The sequence below is a fragment of the Microchirus variegatus genome (genome assembly GCF_963457635.1).
Source record: "Microchirus variegatus genome assembly, chromosome: 5".
Taxonomy (NCBI): domain Eukaryota; kingdom Metazoa; phylum Chordata; class Actinopteri; order Pleuronectiformes; family Soleidae; genus Microchirus; species Microchirus variegatus.
This window is the reverse complement of record NC_139806.1, coordinates 5276624-5301196: the sequence shown is the minus strand read 5'-3', so window position 1 is coordinate 5301196 and position 24573 is coordinate 5276624. Positions and strand designations below refer to the sequence as shown.

The window sequence follows — 24573 nt, the reverse complement described above, 5'->3', positions numbered from 1 at the left end:
GTAGAATAAATAGAATAGCTTTAGTACAGTAGGTGTGTCAATGATCAATAATAGGACACCAAAATCTAATTTTGCTCAGGGCCCCACGGAGGCTTGGGGCCGGCCCTGCACAGAGAGCTGTGTTTGATGATAAGAGGAGATATAATTGTGTGTTGTTGCACAAATATTTACCTTTTTCCTCTGAATAATATGCTGTTTGTTCAGCAGTTTTATGTCACCAGCTAATTACAGTAAACAGCTGCCTGTAAAGTGAGGTCAGGTGAATTCTCTCTCATCGTTGTCATTTCCACAACACATTTCTTGTTTGTTTGTCACATAAATATCCACGTTCTTCACGAGAACCTCACAGTAAATTATTATTTGACACGTCGGGAGATATCTTGGTGATTTTTTTTGCGGAGATAAGAATCTCATCGTACAGTTTTGAGGAAAAACACACACTTGTCTTAAAGGGACAATGTGTAGTATTTATGGGTTTATATGACCCAAAATCCACTTTTTTATACATATTATGTGCTCCTGCATTGTCTAGTCGCTGTATAATAGTTTTTGTTTCATTTTCGTAGTGTTTCAAAAAGTCATGTAAAATAACATGGTCGCGGGCCGTGGTTGCATAGCCACTGTTAGCAGCGAGACGCCATGTTTCTACGGGAGCCTGTAAGGACAAACGCGAGAGAACAAATCAAGCGTCTCTTTACTTGTAGCGGAAGTCCCGCCTCCACTCTCTCCGCTTCGTCTGCTACGGCCGCGGTAGCTCGCCCTCTCCCTCGCCTCACGAACCTCATCTGCTGACACGGAGAAAGACGACGAGGACGACATTTGACCAGCTGAGGATACCGTAGCGCTCAGGGAAGGGAGGGGGTGAGCAGAGGAGCAGTTCTTTGTTGTAAATTTCAGCCTCTCCTCTAGATGGCACTATAAACTACTTACTTCACCTTCAGCTGTCCAAACCTGCAGATAATATCCCTGTTTATAACAACAAAATCAACTACTACTACTTCTTTAAAGAGTGAGAACCCTCAGACATGTGGTAAATTGACAGCGTTTATAGATGCTTTACAGTACAAGGCACGTTCGCATATACATTTGACATACACACACACACATATTTAATTCACGCATGTGTTGTTGTGTATGTTTTATTGGTGCAGAACAGTGTGAATATGTACCGGGCAATAAGTTAGTAAAACAGGAGACGTTGCACTGCGGTTACCTTCTATACTTAAGATCTTTAGGTCCCGTTTTCTTTTGGGGGGGAGATTCATGAGAGTCACTGGAAGGCAGCACGAACCGTGCGGTCATTGAGTGGCTGTGTAGGACGGAAGTTGTCTCCCAACATCCCGTCGTTCCCTTCCAGCAGCTCGGCGCCTTTAACGTGGGAGCGCAGCCTCCGGAACTCCTCGATCTGCCAAGAAAGAAGTCAGAGGACGTTCATGTTCAATCGAGTTCTATCCGTCGCCGCGACGTCCTCACAGGTCACCTCGTGTTGTCTCGTTTCCTAACCCTTCATGACCTTTTATTTGTGACCCTTCGCTTTGCTTCATCAGTGTTTTCCACCCCTACTCTAGATGACATGTACTAGTTTATCAAATATCATTTTTAAAGGTGAATTATGTAATAAATGCTAAAGCAACTGGCCATAAAATCCTCCTAATATGTCACAGAGACTCAGGAATAATGTTCATATAACAAACTGAACTCACCAACAACAACAGTACAGACAAAATATTTGCATTAAAAAAAATCTTTTGCAGACTGCAAATCATGTTTATGTTTTGAAATCATGTTTTGGCGCCATGTGGCGCCACCTACCGCCGTCTACCAATCGTTGCGGTCAGTAGAGTCTCGGCTGCCGAGCAACCATGGGTTGCCAGTTACGTCAGAAAACGAAACCTAAAAGACCTCGGTGTTTTGAATTTCAATGTAGTAACTGTTTTTGGCCACATTCTTACATATGGCACCTTTAAAGGGACACTGCGTAGTATTAATGGGTTCATATAACCCAAAATCCACTTTTTTATACATATTATGTGCTCCTGCATTGTCTAGTCGCTGTTTAATATTTTTTGTTTCATTTTCGTAGTGTTTCAAAAAGACATGTCAAACAACATGGTCGCGGGCCGCTGTTGCATTGCCACGACGCCATGTTTCTACGGGAGCCTGTATGGACAAACCCGACAAACTACCGATCATTGCAGTCAGTAGAGTCTCAGCTGCCAAGCAACCACGTGTTGCCAGTTACTTCAGAAAACGAAAACCTAAAAGACCTCGGTGTTTTGAATTTCAATGTAGTAACCGTTTTTGGCCACATTCTTACATATGGCGCCTTTAAGTCATTGGAAAATAACATGGTTTTACTGTCATATTATCTCCTCGTTATATATAATCATCCACCATACTATTACCATATTGTTACTGTGCTGCGATGTTACCCTTTAAAAAAACTGGGTCCCCATATGAAAGGGTTGCTCTAGCACATGAAGAAAACACAGTTGCCTACGTGATCACTTTTGCCCTTTGGCAATGCAAGAACTCAACGTGACTTCAAATATTTGTTCTTCTCTTTTTCGGGTTTCCTCAGGCTGTTAAAACCTCAGGAGGTAAAACTATCCATGCTCAGTAAGAGGGGAGGGGGGGGGGGGGTGAGAGAACTGGTAGAGTAACAGGTTGGGAATCATATGACATTTCACTATTCTTCACTTTTATTTCAGGTGATTTCAGTTTTTTTTTTCCCCCATCAGAATATTAAATTTCTTTAAACCCCATCATTATTCTGAAATAATATTTGGCCTCTGCAGGAGCGAACATCGTTCTGCGCTGTGGTTGGTTTAATCGGCTAAAACAAACATAATAATAGATCTTGAACCCTATCACACACACACACACACACACACACACACACACACACACACACACACACACAGACAGACACACACATACTGTGTTAGCTCAAAAGGCCAATGTCCAGGTGAAACCTTGCAGGCATAGCAACTGCTGTATGACACGAGCACACACACACACACACACACACACAATGAGGGGTTATTTAGTGCTCACTATTAGCCGGATGTTTGTATTCTGTAAAAATCATTTTTTAAATCTGCTGAGTTGGTTGAGCAGATGGACCAACATAAGAAGCTGATATAGTGTCCATACAAAACATAAAAGGTTTACACAGTACATAATATTGTCTGTTTGTGACGGACGCTGTGGAGCTGTGTGTGTGTTCACAATGGGAACCACAACGAAGGACGACTTTAGCAGTGTTAGTGTGTTTTATTTACGTAATAATCCTCTTGTTAAAGGGGCTGTATAGAAGATATGGTATTCGACAGGTACTATTTAATACAAACAAAAACATTGTCCCCCACTCGCACTCAAACAGAAAGAAGGATCTATCTCTGTCTCTGAGAATGTGACACCTTTCTTACATTCAGCAACAAAACAACAAAAAATCTATTTAATCATTCAAAAATATTGTAATTTATTTGTTTGAAAATACACTTTTTGTTTGCAACGATCGGAAATGTGTTTGCACTCCCCGATTTTTTTCGTTGCGCCGTGTTTTTCTGATTGAGATTCTGACCATGGTGCGGGTCTTTGGAAGCTGCCTGCTGATTGGCTACTGAGTTTTGGAGCGACAGCTCAATATACCAGAAGTAGTCACAGGCTTGGAGTTCCTGTCCGTCTGGAAACCGTTCCCCCGAGTTTTCCCCGTCGATATCCAACAAAATAATCGTAAGTATCTTAACGTTTATATAATTTGACAAACGTTAAGGTACTTACAATTATTTTCCAAAAGTCTACCACCCATTAAATTATTATTTTGGTTATTTAGCCTGGACTATCCCTTTAAAGGTGCCATATGTAAGAATGTGGCCAAAAACGGTTACTATATTCAAATTCAAAACACAGAAGTTTTATCTTTTAGGTTTCGTTTTTTCTGACTATCTGGCAACCCGTGGTTGCTCGGCAGCTGAGACTCTACTGACTGCAATGATTGGTAGACAGCTGTAGGTGGCGCCACATGACGCCAAAACATGATTTCAAAACATAAACATGATTTGCAGTCTGCAAAATATTTTGTTTAATGCAAATATTTTGTCTGTACTGTTGTTATTGGTGAGTTCAGTTTGTTATATGAACATTATTCCTGAGTCTCTGTGACATATTAGGAGGATTTTATGGCCAGTTGCTTTAGATTTATTACATAATGCACCTTTAAGTGCTATGCACATTTTTTGCAGTTTATAACTCTTTTCACATTTAAGCCCCCAGTTTAGCAGACCTTTAATCTTGCAGATTAAGTGTGTTGTGAGCTACTACCTCCGTTGTTTAAAGCCATTGGTTAAGTCAACTTGGTGCATGCACAGAGGATGACATTCGTTGCCCTTTACAAAGAGCCAGAGGTTGATTTATAGTTAAGCCCAATTTATACTTCTGCGTAAAGTGCTCTGCGTAGGTTACGCAGAGACTCTGCGTCGACGCAGAGCCTGTCGAAGAGCCTCTGCGTCGTCTCCGACTGCACAAAATATTTTTTAAGTGTCCGTCACTCCGTCAAGGGACAACGGAGACGGCAAGAGCTGCGATTGGTCCTCAGGACAGGCCGAGCAAAGCTGCTCTGTGCCGGCTCACAGTGAGCACCAAGCGTCCACAGACGCGGAGCTGATCCCCGCCGATAACGTCGCTGCCAAACTATAAATACGTCATATCTTAACACACACAGCACATGTTCAGACTCTAAATGGCCAATTTCTCGCCTCAAATTATCTTAAAACTGCGTTCCGTCACACAGAAAAGTGAGAAACGGCCACTGTTTCAACAACAACAGTCTTTCGCTCTCTTTCTTTCTCGGACGCCATTGCTCACTGTATCCAGAAGCACAACAACCTTGCACAGCGACCCCTACTGAAATTGCAGCGCGTGTCTGTCACCACGACGCAGAAGTATGAAGGCTTGCGGCGTCTCCGTGGTGCCGTAGACGGATAACGCATTACGCAGTCGGAGAAGTATAATGTGGCCTTTAGAACCTATCAAAGGTGATGTGACACGCTCATTGATTGTCGGTGGGCGTAAGCACTTCCTGTTTGCAGTCAAAGCCAGGAAGCCACAGGGCGGAGCAGCCGAGTGTGGCTGGGAGACTCTCTGGGAGAATTGCCTGTTTGATGCCAAAGGGTCAGAGGAGCACACAACCGGAGTAGCGCAGAAGACCATCTCTTGGACCAAGTGGTTGCGTTACCAAGCATTAATTTAAGGGTGGAGCTGGAATTTGACGGCGAGCTACACTGCGTTGAGCTGGTATACTGTCATGCCATGACTCAGCTATCGCCGTCTGGCCTCTGGCATCTTTATGTTGGGTTGAGCCAGGCTTCCATCGCTCGCCTCCAGCTGCACGACTATTAACAAGAACTGACAGGCTATATTTAAAAAAAAAATAAAAAAGAACTGACAGGCATGGACATATTTATCCCATTCTGGCTTCCTTTCACTGGCTCCTCGTACACTACAGGATCCATTTGAAGCTATTATTGGCCCTAATGCCTCTTCTGTGATTGGATCGCAATCGGATAGCGACTGACACACTGTTAGTACAGGTGTAAATACGCCTGACTGTTATCCCATTTGACAAAACCACTTCAGGAGGTGGTCAGAGACTCATTAACGCGACTACATTGAACAGACGTGTAAATGCAACGAGTCTCCAATGCATCTCCTTCGTGGCTCCAAGCACAGCTTGCAGTCTCTTTTGCTGGTCGAAGGCGTCTTCTTCCCCCGCTTCTTCAGCTGCACACTCTTTGCTCTTTGTCGTCCCAGAAACAATGGCTAAGGGTGAATTCCAATTCCTTGCTTAATTGCTCAAGCGCTGTCCCGATTCTCAGAAAAATTAAGTCGAGGGGCAAGTTTAAGGGCTGTATCGCCCTCTATTTTGAGAATATTGAAGACCACCCTTGGGAGCAAGGGCTACCCAGAATGCATTGCGTGTTTTGACATAACAAAGATGGCGCCGAAAGCAGCTAAAACGAGTATGCTACAAATGAAGTATTTTCTTTGTTAATAGAGATATAAAAATGATGAAAACCATTGTATTATCTTAGGTTAGGCCCATATTATGGATTACTGACGTCATTGTTGCGTAACATTTATTTTTATTTTACGATCTTTTAGCTATTTGGCTATTTTGCTATCGTTTACTTTTCAATAAGTCGTGGTGTGTGGTAACATGTTATTTGTATGAATATCATCTTATAACTTACTGACAACCTAATAACTCGACTGACAAACGGATCGTAATAAATAATCCTGACGTAAATGCGTTCTTCTTCTTCGTCTTTTTCGGAGACTGGACGCATCTTTCGCGTTATTCTGCCCCCTGCAGTCTGAAGACGTATCTGCATTTAAGGGGTGTCCCATTTCTAAGTGACAAAATAACCCTCAACACTTTTGAGGGTTATTTTGAGGGCCAGATTAAGATTAAGGTTTGAGCTTGAGGGTTAAGATAGGAATTGGAATTGGTCCTAAAGCTCCGGGAGGATCGGGTCTTCACGGTAGAAGCTCCCAATTTGTGGAATGGTTTGCCGCTCCGCATTAGGCAGGCCTCATCCCTTTTTTTTTTTAAGGCCGTCTTAAAAACACATATTTTCTCTTTGCCATTGGACTCGGAGTGAGTTGTTCTGTCTATGTGCGCCTCTCCCTTGTGTGACGTGTGTGTTGTGCTCTGTTTGTGTTTTACAGTATGTTTGATTTACTGTATCACTATTTGGATTGGATTGGCCCACGCACCCGGGGGTGGAAACGCAAAGCCAGATCTGGGTGGACCATTCCAAACCGCGCTGTGGTTAGTGAAAGTGCACTTTACCACGTAGAGTAACATGACAGGAATAAGTTGATTGATACTATATATATATATATATATATATATATTACCTGCAGCTGTGAGATGGTGAGAGGGTAGCGGTAAAGAATCCAGGTCACATTTTCACTGCAGGGCGGAGTTGTCAGAGATCCTTCATACACCCAGTAGTCTCTCAGTAATGGGTCTGGGGAGGTTTTAAATGAACAAAAATTAAAGTATATGTAAGTAAATGTCAGTTTTTGGGGGTTAGATTTGATTCAAGTGACCAAATATGAACAAAACGACAAGCACAGTCTATGTTCATCATGCATTTTAAAAAAGGTTTCCTTCTCACCAGGTAACAGCGTGTTGGGATTGAAGCACGGGATTATTTTGTTCTTCCCCTGATGGAAACACAGCAACACAACACTTGTCACAGTCGTCTCGTGCTAATTCAGGATCTAATCCGTCTAATCCAGGTTTGGTCTCACCTTGTACTGGAGGTCTTGCAGGACTTCAGTGATAGCCTTCAGACCCAGATGCTCCTTACCAATCTGATTGAAAACGAGCACATTTTTAGAGATGATCAGCGATTGTCTCCAGGAAGTCGGCAGTTTATATCCGCTGCATGCTAACAGGAAGTACACAGTAGCGCAAAACTAAAGACTGAGGTTCTCAGAAGACCTGAGATAAAAGCCAACAAGCTCTGTTTGTTAAAGGCTTTACTTTTTGTTTCGTCTTTCAGACACTTTTGGACACTTTTGGGTACTTTTAGACCTTTTAGAGATTTGGTGTCTTAAGGCCCCGTTTATACTCAAAAGACAGCGTTTTAACATCATGAGCTATGAAGCATAAGTCAGGGTTTCTCAATCCTGGTCCTGGCCGTGTTTTGGATGGTTCCTTGCCCCCAGCACACCTGTTTCGAAAAGGTCGGTTCGTCATCAAGCAATGCAGAAGCCTGGTAACAACCCAAATATTTCAATCAGGTGTATTGGAGCAGGGAAACATCTAAGACACACGTGTCAAACTCAAGGCCCGGGGGCCAGATGTGGCCCGCCTCGTCATTTTATGTGGCCCGCGAGTGATTAATTGGTCTTAAAAAAAAAAGTATATGCTGCTTTAAGGCGCGTGTTGACCGTAAACTACATTTCCCATAATGCACGGCGATTGCGTTACCCGCAAAGTGATGGCATCCCGCCACTAGATGGCAGTGTTATCGTTGTATACGGCATCAGGCGACGAGTGAAATTGAGATTGAGACTGTGATCGCAGCAGAACGTGTTCACAAAAGCCACAACCAAAAAAAACGATGAGACGGAGAAAGCTATAGCTTTAGTGTGGCTGAAGGGTTAGGGTAAGAAATCAGCCGTGCTTCAAAGTCTTTTTCTGAGGGTGTGTTTTTGAAGCAGTGCATGCTGAAGGTGTGTGAGCAGCTCTGACCCGACCAGATACAGACTTTTAAAACTCAAGAAACAGCATCGCGGACCGGGTTACATCTATAATGCATCATATTTGTAACGAGTAAGTAATAAATACAGAAAGTTATTTATCAATATGTTACGGAGTAGTTACCTTTATTTTACATTATATTTGGTTACATTTAGTTACATTTATTCTGTACGACAGTTACATCTGGCATCTTTGAGGGTAACCATGATGCTGATGTGACCCTCAGTGGGTCACCAGGACCAGGATGGAGAAACCCTGCTGTAAGCAATCATAATATTATAATAATAATAATAATAATAATGATGATATATGTATTATGTAATATCAGCAGAATAAACGTTTTAAAGGTCACATAGACCGGAAGTTCCTATTAACGCTGTTTTCGAAGTTTCGAAAACAAACAGTTCAGCCACTGCTGAGAACGCTGTGTTTTATTGTAATCTCGAGGCTCAACGAGATCTCTGAAAAAACCTGTTATGGTTATGTAAACAGCGGTTCTCCTGAACAGCAGATCCTCCTGCTCCGGGCACTAGTCCGGGCACTAGTCTGGGCACATCCGGTTGCATACATTGAACTGCAAAAGAAGAATGACGTTAAAGTCATAAAAGGGACTGCGTCGGGGAGTCGTGAAGAAGCTATTTTTAAACATCGTCAAAACAATGTTTTGATAATGAGTAGCAGTGCATCCACCGTTCCAGAGGGGGGAGCTGCGCTTCTGAGAGCGGGTGAGCTGATTATGTCACTTCCGGGTACTGGCCAATCACAACGCAGTCTGTCTTCTGGGTGCGAGAGTTGACTCTGAAACATCGTGGCTGGCGAACAGCGTCAGAAAAGAGAGATTTCTATCGGCTCGTTTACAGCAACTAGGAGGTTTTTGACCATAAAAACAAGTTAATGTATGTAAGTAGACCTCCATAACTCACATATATGTGCAACAGGACCACTCTATGTGAGCTTTAAAAATGAAGAATTTGGTAAATAAAGTCTAATGTATGAAAGATTAAGACCCTTTAGAAATGTAGACTTGTGAAAAAGTGTGTAGGAAGTTCTCAGTGATTCTGAGAGTGGAAACTGAGACTGTCGCTCAGTTTGATTCTTGTTTTCGGTTCCTCCAGTTTCGCAGTGTTCCCTGACCTACGTTTCCACAGAAAGACCGAGTTGCTTTCGTGTTTTCACGACGACTCCGATGTTTTTTCTCTGCTCTGTTTTTTTTTTGGGCTGTTTTCAAAGATTGAAGGTTTCAGTGGATTTCACTGGTCGCGTCTCCCTCTGTGCTGTGGTCAAGGCCAATCTGTGATGAACCTGGTTACTGGTTTGGAATAACAATTCCTACAATCCCTGGAAGGAAAAACACTTAGAGGCCACACACACATGCTGACAAAGTCAATGTTTTTGTATTCAATGCACGTCATAAAGGGGGACAAGCACACACTCGACAGAGATACTGTTGTCTCACCCACACATTATCAGGTGTATTAAAGACGACTCAGCTAAAACTAAAACAAAGGACCAATTTAAAGACACTTAACTGAGAAGTGTTAATATTTACTTCGATAAAATGAGAAAGACTGACACAATATATTAACACAGAATATGACGTATGAGTGTATTTTTCAAAAGATGTTTTCATTTACTAGATATCATCAGTAAAACATCAAAATCATCCTTATACAAGGAAAATATAACATTAATTGTCATCTATTTAATTTCATCCTTATACACATGTAATAAAATATTCAATTTGTCCAGATAAAAGTGCTGCAACAGTACTAAAGATAATAAGACAGGATAAGTGTACACATAATATGTGGTTTCTTAGAAACCATGCTTTGATTTCTCTAAAGAAGATATAAAAATGTGTGCTACAGGTTCTGGGGGCGTTTATTCTTCTGCTTTATAGCTTTATATGAAATGTGGGGGGGTTTTTTGTCTGAAACTGGGCTCTGCCAAGCAAAACTATCAGACTTGACTGAGCGAGCGTTTGTGTGCATACCCCAGTAGTGCACAGGAGACAATAAGTAGTTATTCCATTGGCTCTCAATGGCGGCACGCAGAAACATTTCTGGCCGCCCGCAATGAATTACAGTTGATAGTTTTAATCCAGGATGTAAAAGCTTGTTAAATGTTTATTGGACATTAAAGGATAAAATACTGGGTATTTACCTGATTTCTATACGGTGAATTTTAGTGTATTATTGGGTTATAAGCTGGTAATAAGCAGGTAGCTACAGCCCCCAATTACTAGCTATTTACCCAGTAAATATATGGTAACAGAAATGTGTTACTTGGTATTAACTTGTAATTAGAAGGTAAGAACAATGGCCAAAATACTGGGTAATTACCCAGTAAATTATAGAGCGTTATGATATTAACGCTTAAATTACATTATATTAACGCTTATATTACTGAACACTAAACTGTAGAACTGCAATCTGGTCATTAAAATTATTACAAATGGGATTTCTTTCCGGTTTTTTTTTTCCTTTGGCGGCCCTCAGTCCAATGTTGGGTTCCTAAATTGGCCCTCAGGTATTAAAACTTTGAGAACCCCTGATTTATTCTGTCAAACTGCACTCTTAGAAATAAGGGTTCCAAAAGGGTCCTTCTACAAGGGGCTGAGGTTCTACCTGGAACCATTTGCTTCTGAAAATCCCCTTCCCGAAGAAAGGGTTCTCCTATGAGGACAAGCTGAAGAATCTTATATGGCTCTACGTAGCACTTTTATTTCTAAGAGTGTGCTGCTATTTTGAGCAGTAGAAGTCCCTTATGCAACTATTTTTACGTTGACGCGGTCGTACGCTGACCCCCCTGTTTACAGACACAGTTTTGAATCGTGCTAATCGTGAGGAGGTCATGATCACCTGCACAAACAGAGCGATGATGAGGACTCCGTTCCTCTTCCCCAGCGCGTCCTCCAGCGTGTTGAACAACGTGCTGTTCCAGTGAATCAGGTGGAGCTGCGGAAACACGGAGAGACAACAGGACACTGAGAGGTCGTTGTTGTTGTTGTTGTTGACAGGTGAAAGGGACGGGACTGAGTGTTTGAGGAGACCACCAGCTGCTGGTGACTGAGGGTTTGTCCATATGCTGGCGCTCTTACGTCCACATAAGAGCAGGAAACATCAGACCAACGATGTGTGCAGGGTCTAAGACGTCAACAGATTCTCCTTCTTCTTCTTTGGTGTTTTAATTACAGTCGTCCATGTTATTATTTGCCTAGATTGATTTATCTGTTTTTGATATGAACAGATTGACTGTATTTTGCATTATAAATGTGCTTTTATTGTGACGTTTACACCCTTCCATATCAAAACAAGCACTTTTACTTTGAAATTGTGTGAAATATCATGATAAATATCTTCGTGTTGGAATATTGTGTTGGAATTTTAAGCTCATATTGTCTCTGGACTGGCCCCATCTTGACTATAGACTCGATGGTCATTGGCCCACAGGCAGTGTGCGAAATACCCATTAATAATCGATATTCATTGACTTCAAAACTTGAGTATTTATTGAACCACCAAAACTCAACTTTAAATATAATTTAAAAGAACAGCCAGAAATTACGGAGCCCCCGAAGTGACAAGAGGAAAAAAAAATTAAGATTTTTTTTTTTTAAATCTCGAATTTCCAAAAAAATATGAAAACATTTTTTTTTGGAAAAAAATAAATTTTCCATATTTTTTTGGATAGTCTAGATCTCTGCTTTACAAAAAACTATGAAAAAAATATTTTTTTCCCCAAAAAATATGAAAACATTTTTTTTTGGAAAAAAATATTTTCTCCATATTTGTTTGGAAACTCGAGATCTCGGCTTTCCCAAAAAAATATGAAATAAAGTTTTTTTTGTTGTTTTTTTTATAATTTTTTGGATAGTCGAGATCTCGAGTTTCCAAAATGGAAAAAAAAATAAAAAATTCCACACACGTCACACGCTTGCTGCAGCTGCACGTAACACGGGTGCATTCATGGTGTTTTTCGAGCATAGGAATTTACATACACGCCGCGCCATGCGGCTCATTAATCGTTTTTCTTCGATTATAATGTTTTTATGATCGTGAGAAGCCAATATCAAAATCATGAATAAAATTCAATTAATCGCCCAGCCCTAGTTTAGACCCCCCTCAAATTTTGCCTTTGAGGCTTTCAGGGGGTCTTGAGTGTTAATCAAGGGAGTCTAACCCCCCCCCTCCCCCCAGACCCCCCTGTATTTCGCACAGTGCCCACAGGACAGTCACAGTCGGTGTCACAAAAGAGGACACAAGGGAAGAAGAAGATGTGCTCGTGTGCCTCTTTACCTCCATGGGGAAAGCCTTGAAGTTGACCGTGTGCTCTGATCCTCTCTGGTTCTCTTTGCCCCAGTGGAATCGAACCTCGTGAAGCTCAAACTCGTGATCACTCGGCAGAGGACCACCGGTAACCACTGTTGACAGCGCCGGGGAAAAAAAAAAAAAAACAGAGCATTGTGGGACAGCACAGCACAGGAAGTGGAGGACAGAACAAAGCGTTCAGGGTGAAAGTGAAAGTGAACCAAAGGCCATTATTTACAATATAAGGGCCAATTCCAATTCCTATCTTAAGCCTCAAGCTCAACCCTTAATCTTAACTGGCCCTCAAAACCAAGTGTTGAGGGTTATTTTGTCACTTAGAAATGGGACACCCCTTAAATGCAGATACGTCTTCAGACTGTAGGGGGCAGAATAACGCGAAAGCTGTGTCCAGTCTCCAAAAAAGACGAAGAAGGACGCATTTACGTCACGATTATTTATTACGATCCGTTTGTCAGTCAAGTTATTAGGTTGTCAGTAAGTTATAAGATGATACTCATACAAATAACATGTTACCACACACCACGGCTTATTGAAAAGCAAACGATAGCAAACGATCGCTTGTCCGCACCGGCCGGCTATTGACAAAGGATCGTAAAATAAAAATAAATGTTACGCAACAATAACGTAACGTAAGTAATCCATAATATGGGCCTAAACTAAGATAACACAATGGTTTTCATCATTTTTATATCTCTATTAACAAAGGAAATACTTCATTTGTAGCGTAACTCGTTTCGCTGCTTTCGACGCCATCTTTGTTATATCAAAACACGCAATGCATTCTGGGTAGCCATTGCTCCCAAGGGTGGTCTCGGAAAATCTCAATATTGAGGGCGATACAGCCCTTAAACTTGGCCCTCAACTTAATTTTTCTGAGAATCACTCAGAACAGCACTTTCACTAGAGGGAGCGCACATTTTTGAGATTGAGGGTTAGGCAAGGAATTGGAATTCAACCTAAAAGTACGTCTAAAATCACAGAGACGTGTGTGTTGACGTGTCTCCTGTCAGTCACCTGACTTGGACTTGAGAACGATGCGGACGGTGTGTCCATCGTTGACGACCTCACAGTCTCGACACACCACGTAGTTTGGCGACAAACCGACATCCAGCAGGGACGAGTCGTACTGGGCCTCCCTGGAGTTCAGGTTTATGGGCGACTGATACTCGCCGTTGGCTGCTGGGAAATGGAGTCCCCACTCCACACCTGTGATTGAACACACACACACACACACACACACACACATCCACTCAGTGTCCAGTGTGTGGACAAAATGTATAGCTATAGGACTGTGGCAATGAGGTCAGCACAAGAACAGGAACCTAAGACCTGCTGCAGCTAAAAGTGAGAGTTTAGGCTTTGGTCAGTGATCAGTAGAGGTGATATAAGTTATAATTCGTCACCCTTCCTTGTGCAATATGACCAGAGGCGCAGCTTATGAACAGGCGTTCCCGCTGCGTTATGTAAAGTGGGTCTAAATTTAAATGATTGATGATTTTCTCGCAATATATATATATATATTTTCTTTTTTTTAAATATCTTTTTATTTCTCAAAAGAAAATAATTCAGATAACATATGAAGATGCTAATCCTCGGTCTTACAGTTTACAATTTTCTTTTGGGTATTATTCCCCCCACCCACCCTTAGAGATATAAACCATCAAAAAAAGAAGAAGAAAGAAATAATAATAACAATAATAATAATAATAATAAAAATAATAATAATAATAATAATAATAATAATAATAAGAAGAAGAAGAATAAAATAAGAATAAATAAAAAAAAGAAAAAAAAAAGGGAGGAAATAAATAGTAAAAAGAAAAATATATAAGGAAAAATATATAAGGAACAAAAAATAATAGATAAAAAATAATTAAAGGAAAAAAAAAAAAGTACATGCGGGCAGCTATATAAACATCGGCAAGCTGATATGATACCCTAAATAACAATAAAATGACAGCGTATATACAACTCTTGACATACAAGTTCATTGATCATTTCTCAATATTCAAGATCATGCTTTCGACATTCCCAAAAGTATAGGGCACCAAAATTCTTTAAAAAGATTTCCACGGTTGTATTTCTCCGAAGTCAGTTTTTCTAAAGGCAAGAATGAGGACAGTTGATCAAGGAAAATCTTGAAAGATGGAGGGGAATCATTCTTCCAAAACAAACATTTCTTTGCAAAATAAGTAATCAAGATGAGTATCCTGCATTTTTTATGATCTAACTGTAAATTATGTGTGTCATTTAATAAATATAAACTGCTGCTCAAATCAAATTGTATGTCCATAACTGACTGAGTAAAAGAGTGGATTGAGCTCCAATAACTATTTAAACTATTTCTCGCGATATATTGATGATTGCAGAATCGCTGTGTCGTGATATTATCGGTATTGTGGACCATGTATCGTGTATCGTGTATCGTGCGCTCCTCATTTTGCAGACTCGACGCATAAAATCGACATTCGGCTTGAAGAATATATTATCGACCTGTCAGAAAACCTTTTCCGACAGGAAACTAAGGTTTCTGACGCTTCTTAAAACCACTTAATCCCCCTGCAACTCCACAGGGAAAATTAGCCCATTTTCACAGCACGGCACAGTGAGGAAGAGCGGTCGATCTCACCGGCGCTTCCGTCACTGAGCTCACATGTGTTTTGTTGTGACTTCATTGTTTGTTTGAAATGCTTTGTTCATATTTACTTAAGTGGCACAAACTTAACAAACAAAAAGGCAGCGAGCGGTAAGACCAGCCGCTCCCTGTGTCCCCATGAGCTAAACATGCTAATTTCTCGCTGTGGCCTTTGCAAGCAAGAGGAGCGAGTGCTGAACAAACTGGAGTTTCCAGTCAGGAAAAGCTGACGAATGCCCCCCCCCCAAAAAAATAGAAGCTGTGAACGTCATCTTAAAGGTGCCATATGTAAGAATGTGGCCAAAGACGGTTACTACATTCGAATTCAAAATACCGGGGTCTTTTAGGTTTCATTTTTCTGACGTAACTGGCAACCCGTGGTTGCGCACCAGCTGAGACTCTACTGACTGCAATGATTGGTAGACAGCGGTAGGTGGCGCCACATGCCAAAAACATGATTTCAAAGACTTCTGCTACAAGTAAAAGCGACGCTTGATTTGTTCTCTCGCGTTTGTCCTTACAGGCTCCCGTAGAAACATGGCGTCTCGCTGCTAACAGTGGCTATGCAACCGCGGCCCGCGACCATGTTATTTTACATGACTTTTTGAAACAAACTATTAAACAAACTATTATACAGCGACTAGACAATGCAGGAGCACATAATATGTATGAAAAAGTGGATTTTGGGTCATATAAACCCATAAATACTACGCAGTGTCCCTTTAAGGTCACTTTACATACAATGCAAACACATAATAAGTTAATTATAGAATGAAAATAGAAGAGAATTTTGCCCCTTTTACAGAAAAAGCTGTCTGAGCAAAAGCTGTTTTGCAGAACTGGATGTATATATAAGACAATGACAATGAGGAATCACCTCATACAACCACATGAATTAAACCTGAACTATAGAGAAGAGGCTTCTTTTTTTTAAGTGACCAAAAGTACACATTGGTCTAGATTCATTTCAGCCATTTTTTTTTTATTTTTTTTTTGAGACCACAATGACTCACAATGGAAATTTGGTGAGTTCTGTCTTAAAGTAAAACACGGGACACTCACAGGAAAATCAACTCAGCGCCTCACAGTCCACCTTTCTTCTTCTTCTTCTTCTTCGACAGCACACACACACACACACACACACACACACACAACTACACTGACTGACTGTTCAGTCCATTCACTGTGTGGCACAGAGACCGATCACATTCCCTCTATGCTCAGCAACTAAAGCCTTGACAACAATTTACTGAAGCCAGTGAGTGTTTTGCTGCAGCTATATGGCACATAAAAGGCACTGTGTGTGTGTGTGAGAGAGAGAGAGAGAGAGAGAGAGAGAGAGAGAGAGAGAGAGAGAGAGAGAGAGAGAGAGAGAGAGAGAGAGAGAGAGAGAGAGGAAGTACTCACTCTCCCATACCAAAGTCCATAGAGAAAATCAACAGTTTTCCATGACCAGGATCCAGGAGCTTCTGCTCTACTGCTGCCTCATTTGGTTCGTTTGTGTCATTTAAGTAAATCACAATGAAGTTTTTCAAACACAGAAACGTCAAAATAATACAGTTGAACTTATCGATAGATGCAGCAGCGTTTTTTATACACAACCTTAAAAAAACGACTTTGAAATCCATCCATCCATTATCTACCGCTTTATTCTCCACCAGAGGGTCGTGGGTGGTGCTGTGCCTATCACAGCTGACATTGGGCGATAGGCGGGGTCACACCCTGGACAGTTCGCCAGTCCATCACAGGGCCACACATAGAGACAAACAACCATTCACTCACACTCTCACACCTACGGTCACATATAGAGTGCCCAATTCACCTAATCCCAATATCGCATGTTTTTGTACTGTGGGAGGAAGCCGGAGAAAACCCACGCACACATGGGGAGAACATGTAAACTCCTTGCAGAAAGGCCCTTGTTCCGAAGTTGCTCGAACCCAGGAACCCGGGTCTTCTTGCTGCAAAGGCAAGAGTGCTAACCGCTACGCCAGGGGTGTCAAAGTCAAATGACCTGGGGGCCAATGAGCGTCGAGTGTGGTCAATAGGGGGCCGGCCTAGAGAACAAAAAACAACTTAGTTATAGGGCACTTCCTGTATCGTGGCGAATGGTCAAAATTCGCCAAAAAGGCAAGGGTTGCCGCGGTCACGCCGTTTCGAATCCGACAACTTTGCTAACATTGCTCCTACATCACAAACATCCTACATGTTTAAAAGACGGTGAGGGCGTGGGCCATGTTTTCATTATAACATGATAATAAGTGGGGGGCCTCATATCATCAATTGGGGGGGGGGGGGGGGCGCATATGGCCCCGCGGGCCTGGCAGTTTGACACCTGTGCACTACACCAACCGTGGGACCCACGACTTTGAAATATAACACATATTATTTAGACCTGGTCCTTCCATTGATTGTGGAAAATGAATGAAATTAAAACGAACCCAGTTTAGTCACATTTGACATAGATGTTTGATATGATGCAAAATATATTATTATAATTATTATTATTGTAATAAATAAAATTAAATTAAAACTCAGGTTGCAGACGTGTGTTGTGGAGTGAACAGTTAACAAAACAGCAAAAACATCAGTCTCCTGTTGGACAGCTCATATTCTTTTTTGTTAGGTGGCTAAAATCTGGAGTTCCACGTGTCCCCACAGAGACTGCGAGACTTCCTGCTTTCGCTGATTTCATATCAGTACCTCGTTCAACCATTCGTCAAAAAACAACAACGGCTAAAAGCAAAGCGAAAAATAAAGCGACTTCTTCAATCTCAGTTGATTTCCTTATCAGCGTCTCACGTCACAAGTGTCTCGCAGAGAGTCTAATCTCTCGTCCTCAAGCTGTTTCCTGTGGCTGTGACGATCGAGAACGATTTCAAGTCATCGCGCACATGTGACGCTACACACTTCTACAGAGGACAAAGACGCAAGAAGCGCAGTTATATTAAAGATCCAGTGTGTAAGAATGAGTGACATCTAATGGTGGGAGTGCAGATTGCACAAACGGTGGCCGTCGCATTCCAGAAAGGATGTAAAGGACTGCAACAGTGAATTAATGCATGACTCATTTTTAGCAATCAATGATATACTAACCCTAACCCTAAAACAAGACATTTGAGAACGTCATCAAACGCTTGTAAAATGCTTATTTTCAGGCCATGAAAACAAAATACATTTTATTGTAAAAGGTATTATACACTCAGAGGCGCAGATTGTGAACAGGCAAGGCAGGCAACTGCTTGGGGCCCCCGAGCCGATAGGGGGCCCCCGACACTCGGCGCCTGAGGGCTGTTTTTACTGAAATGTGCAGTGACCAGCCGCCTCCCCGTCCCCCTTAAACAACAATGGGCGATTTGCAATGACATCTCAGTAGGAAACCTCCCTAAAGGGGCCCCTCATATGTAATGCATATCTTTTTTTACTCAGTTTATATATGTTTTTTTCAGTTATTCACAGTAAAGGTTGATATTGGGGATTGCATATGTGGTCGGAAGTAGGAAGTTCCGAGTTCTTGGTCAGAGGTTTTTAACCGGAATGCACCCTAAAGTCAGATTTGCAACTCAAGAAAGCTCGGGTTGCCAGTTCATTACAGGGACACACGTGGAGACAAACAACCATCCACTCTCACGCCTATGGTCAATTTAGAGTGTCCAATTTGCCTGATCCACAAATTTGCATGTTTTTGTACTGTGGGAGGAAACCGGAGAACCTGGAGAAAACCCACACGGGGAGAACATGCAAACTGCACGTAGAAAGGACCTTGTTCCGACCAGGTCATGAACCCAGGTGTTTTCTTAGAGTGCTAACCAATGCACATGTAATCAACATATACATAATCATGGACAGCTGAACGATTCTTCAAATATTACTCTCTGTGTAAACCTTCGAGTCTAGAATGATCCTCCAGATGTCCCTCAACTACAGAATTCAATTTGCTGGACTCCACTCTTAGAAATAAAAGGGCTAAGTAGAACCATATAAGGTTCTTCAGCTTGTCCTCATAGGAGAACCCTTTTTGGCTCCAGGTAGAACCTTTTTATAAAGGTTCCACCAAGAACCCTTTTAAAAACCCTTTATTCAGGAAAGGGGTTTTAAATGCTTCTCTGGATCAAAATGGTTCTTACTGGAACCATTAGTGTTATCAAGAACCCTTTCTTCGGGAACAGGTTTTTCAGAAGCAAATGGTTCCAGGTAGAACCTCAACCCTTGTAAAATGACACATTTGGAACCCTTATTTCTAAGAGTGTACAAGAACTGAGGTTCTACCTGGAACCATGTGCTTCTTGGTAACACTAATGCTTCAAGTAAGAAGAACCCTTCAAAACCCCTTTCCCGAATAAAGGGTTTTAAAAGGGTTCTTGGTGGAACCTTCATAAGAAGGTTCTACCTGGAGCCAAAAAGGGTTCTCCTATGAGGACAAGCTGAAGAGCCTTACATGGTTCTAGAACTAGGACTCTTTTGGAACCCTTATTTCTAAGAGTGTACAGCTTTAATTCCACCAGAGTTCATCTGAGTTTTTGTCAATTCAACGTCACAACAGATGCTTTAGCAAACAACTCAGTATCTGCTGTCTTAACTGCCTCCCGCGATGCTACAGATGTCGTTGTGCTGAAGTGTATTACAAACAAAAGTGTTCTTAATTACAGTCGTGTGTGTTTTTTTCCTCCAGTGCAGGAACAGAGACACACACGACACAACAATGCAAACCCCCACACAGTGTGGTTCCACACACCCAGCATCTCCTCCCTGTCCCACACTGATGAAGACACTTGTCCTACCTTCTTCGTAGCCCCAGCTCAGCTCATCCTTCCCCGGGTCGTCGTGTGCGTCGTCGTTCATGCTGTCAGCCATGCTGTCTGTCTGTCCTGTCTGTCTGTCTGTCTCACTGTGGGCAGAGAGAACCAGTCTGTCCTCCCCAGTAGACTCCCAGTCACACTGGTTTAGAGTCTCCACAGTCAGCAGGACGGACGTCCAGCCTGCAAACAACTTTGACTTCACTCTTTGATTTGATGTCTTCACCGTCTCTGTCTGTCTGTGTCTGCAGGTCTGTCTGTGTCCTATATCTGTTCTGTTGTGTGTGTGTGTGTGTGTGTGTGTGTAGAACTCTGCACTTCTCTTTTCTCTCACTGGCTCCTCCCCCCTTCTCTCTCTCTCTCTCTCTCTCTCTCTCTCTCTCTCTCTCACTGTTATCTCTGTCTTCCTCTCTTTCTCTGCAGGTGTGCTCACTCACTTTCTGCATATTTCTTTTATATTCCCTTCACTCTTCACACTCGGTTCACACTGTATTACACACTGCACTCTTAGAAATAAGGGTTCCAAAAGCAGGGCCGTTTCTAGCTGTTTGGGGGCCCTAATTTTTCCAAACTCAAGGTAGAGATTCCTAACTTTTTCTGATTACCCCACAAACACTTACATGCTTTGCAAATATATGCATAATGAATGCATCCAATACATGCAAATAAAGACAGGTAAGTTTAATTCTCAAAAATATAATAAAATATGAGTCTGAACTTGCAGTTTGGGGGCCCCCTGGTGGCTTTGGGGCCCAATGCAGCTGCATAGTCCGCATATAGCAAAAAAACGGCTCTGTCCAAAAGTGTTCTTCTACGGTTAAGGGTCAAGGTTCTACCTGGAACCATTTGTTTTTCAAGGGTTCTTGGTAACACTAATGGTCAGTAAGAACCATTATGATCCAGAGAACCCTTTAAAACCCCTTTTCTGAATAAAGGGTTTTAAATGGGTTTTTGGTAACACTAGGGTTTCTTTATAAAAGGTTCTACCTGGAACCAAAAAGGGTTCTCCTATGACACATGTGTCAAACTCAAGGCCCGGGGGCCAGATGTGGCCCGGCATGTCATTTTATGTGACCCGCCAGTGATTAATTGGTCTTAAAAATCCGTGTTAAAATAGATCTATGCTGCTTTAAGGCGTGTGTGGACCATAAACTACATTTCCCACAATGCATGGTGATTGCGTTTCACTCTTAGAAATAAAAGTGCTAAGTAGAACCATATAAGGTTCTTCGGCTTGTCTTCATAGGAGAAGCCTTTTTGGCTCCAGGTAGAACCCTTTTAAAACCCTTTATTCAGAGACAATCTGATAAACACACTCGAGCAAAAAGTACACAAAATATGGCAAAATCATCTATCTATCTATCTATCTATCTATCTATCTATCTATCTATCTATCTATCTATCTATCTATCTATCTATCTATCTATCTATCTATCTATCTATCTATCTATCTATCTATCTATCTATCTATCTATCTATCTATCTATCTATCTATCTATCTATCTAGGCTGTTCCAGTTTCAAGTTTGGCCTCAGACACCAGAGATCTCCATGATTATTGTGTCTCAGCTCCATGTTTGTGCTGTTTCATGTACAGTGTGTGTATATGTGTGTGTGTGTGTGTGTGTGTGTGTGTGTGTGTGTGTGTGTGTGTGTGTGTGTGTGTGTGTGTGTGTGTGTGTGTGTGTGTGTGTGTGTGTGTATGTGTGTGTGTGTGTGTGTGTGTGTGTGTGTGTGTGTGTGTGTGTGTGTGTGTGTGTGTGTGTGTGTGTGCGTGTGTGTATGTGTGTGTGTGTGTATTGGAATGCTGGCAGGAAGGTCATGCTGGTGTGTGTTTTCTGTTGGAGGCCACAGATCCACCCTTGGGTGAAGGAAACACCAGCGGTTGAGAAAACAGGCAGATAGAAACAAAAGGGAATAAAAGGTCAACTTTCTGTGTGTGTGTGTGTGTGTGTGTGTGTGTGTGTGTGTGTGTGTGTGTGTGTGTGTGTGTGTGTGTGTGTGTGTGTGTGTGTGTGTGTGTGTGTGTGTGTGTGTGTATACAAAACACACGGACGCTCTTTTACGCACTTTCAGCACACGTAAATCGTTCATTCACCAGAACCAGTGTGGTTTCTGATGTGGAGTATAAAAATAGAGGCAGTGTTGTGGAGCTTTTTCGTTTTTTTTTTGCTTTTTTTAAATTCCCGTTTCTATTCCTCTCCTTGGTTAATCCATATCCTCCAGGCAGCCCCGTGTTAATTGCCCCACATTCCGAATCGGGAATGTCCTTTGAGACGTCGGAATTCAGGTGAGCTCCCTTGCTTCCACACTGGGACGGAAGAGTCTGTGTTTGTGTGTGTGTGTGTGTGCGCGTTTGAAATGATATACTGTATATAAACCAGACAGGGCCGGCCCAAGCCTTCATAGGGCCCTCAGCCAAAATGTGATTTTGGGAGGGGCCCCTTTATCAATGTCAATAATAAAGCAGTAAATTCAATGATGACATGAATTCTGCAAAGTTGTAGCAGCTGTTGCCGCCTGACATGTTCTTATCCTTATATTATTACTCGTAGTAGCGTTAAATGCTAATACTAATGCTACTAATACTGATATACATTTAGAATATATAATGTCATTATATAAACATTCTAAAGTTGTTGTTTTTTAATTGTCTCAGTTCTTAGGCATGTTATGTATTGGCTTTAATCTTAAACGAAGGTCACAAGGTTGCTGTAGTGTGTCTTTGCGGCAAGAAGGATTTGGTCAGAATATACAAAAACATGGGGATTAAGTCAACTGGAAAACAAGGTCAGCTCCAAACAAAAATGCTAAAAAAAATATGTGTCAGTCGTGATGTTACCTTTGAGAATCTGAAACCGTTCACCTTTTGGACGATAGGTGCTCATTTTTCCCATTGACTTCCATTCAAATAGACCTGTTGAGTCACCCCCTGGTGGCTATTCAACGTATTGTTACTTCCAGATTGGCCTCATCTGGCAAACCATAAGTCTATGTCCACTTTTCTTTTAATATATAGATTTTTGTTTCATCTTTTTTTTTTTTGCATGAGAAAGGCAGGGGACATAAGAGTGGACCATTATTCATCACTTTAAAATATGGCGTTTTGGCTCCCCCTGTTGGAGGAAACGAGTCACTACAATTCAACTCCATTCCCACTGTAACAATTTTTTTAAAACTTAAACTGCCAATATTTTTAGAATCATGAAAGACATTTTAATCCTAAAACTTTGTTTTATTTCCCCCTTTTATTGTTACCCCCCCCCCCTTTATTCTGAGTTTAAATTGAGTATTATAATTGTTCTATTTCTCTATATATGCTGTAATATTTCTGTCCTCATCATTTGAGCAATTAAGACGAGGGATCGATACATGAGACGGTTAGAAAGTGTCTACAGCGGTAACCATGGGAACTGGTCAGAGAAGATGGAGGTCAACCATGGAAACGCCAGAGAAAAACAGCGCGTTAATCACCCATTGTTGGAAAACACTTCAGCTCTGGTGGAACAGAGTGGAAACCGGGAGGAAATCAGTGTTGATTTTGGATGTTGCTCATAAAAAAGAGTCAATTTTGTCAGTATTACGCTGTAAAGATAGAGTAGATTGCTTTTGGTGGCTCTGTCTGTCTGTGCTGCCAGAGGCTTGTTGCGTGAATGGCTGAAGTATGCCATCTCTGATTTCCTTGTATTACAAAGGTTTCTGCCTCACTATGTACAGTATGTTGCTATTTGGTGCTATATACAAATAAACTGAATTTAATTTGATACGCAAAGGCAGAGGCGCAGTTTGTGAACAGGCAAGGCAGGCAACTGCTTGGGGCCCCGAGCTGATAGGGGGCCCCCGACACTCAGAGCATGAGGGTTGTTTTTACTGAAATGTGCAGTAACCTGTGTGAAGTTATCGTTCTGCAAGTTGGAAAATGAAGAGGATTATTTACAGTGTAATGCATCTTTTTTTTTACTTCATTTATATGTTTTTCAGTTATTTACATTTTTTTTATTGTTCTATATATTTATATTGTTTTATAATGTGGGTTCTTTACAGTGTAATGTATTTTTTTTTTACTAAGTTTATATAGTTTTAAAAAGCTATTTACAGTATTTTATTGTTCTTTACATTTATATTCTCACATACTTTTTAATTACAAGGTTTTTCCATGTTATTTCATCCATTTCGGAAAAAAAATATATTTTGAACTCATACATTGTTCGTTGGTGTCAGATTATTTATAACATAATGGTGATGAACACTGGTTGGAAGGAAGGGCCCCCTGGGAATTTTTGCTTAGGGCCCCTACAGACTCTAGAATCGCCTCTGCACAACGGGCCTTTCAAATGTGGCTAAAATGTCATCCAAAAATGTTGATCAGTGTTGACAAATTATGATTTATTTATTTTTTACCATCTATTGGTAGCAAAATGTTTGCTAAATGCTAAATGGTGCTGAATATCAGTGTGCGCCTTTGAAGTGTTGCTGAGGTTTCAGGGTTTCAAAACCCTTGAAGTTCAACATATGACGGTTGTCACCACGA

At 41.5% G+C, this 24573-nt stretch overlaps 1 protein-coding gene across 1 annotated transcript; it reads right to left on the bottom strand.

Moving 5' to 3' along the window:
- Nucleotides 1-1270: 1270 nt before the first annotated feature.
- ca8 (carbonic anhydrase VIII) lies at nt 1271-20101 on the bottom strand (the record flags this gene model as incomplete). Its single annotated transcript, XM_083888907.1, has 8 exons — nt 1271-1405; nt 6925-7037; nt 7188-7236; nt 7324-7386; nt 11143-11238; nt 12580-12704; nt 13627-13818; nt 20029-20101. 8 exons carry the CDS (start codon nt 20099-20101, stop codon nt 1271-1273), a joined length of 846 nt encoding a protein of 281 aa, XP_083745033.1.
- Between the last annotated feature and the right edge of the window lie 4472 nt (nt 20102-24573).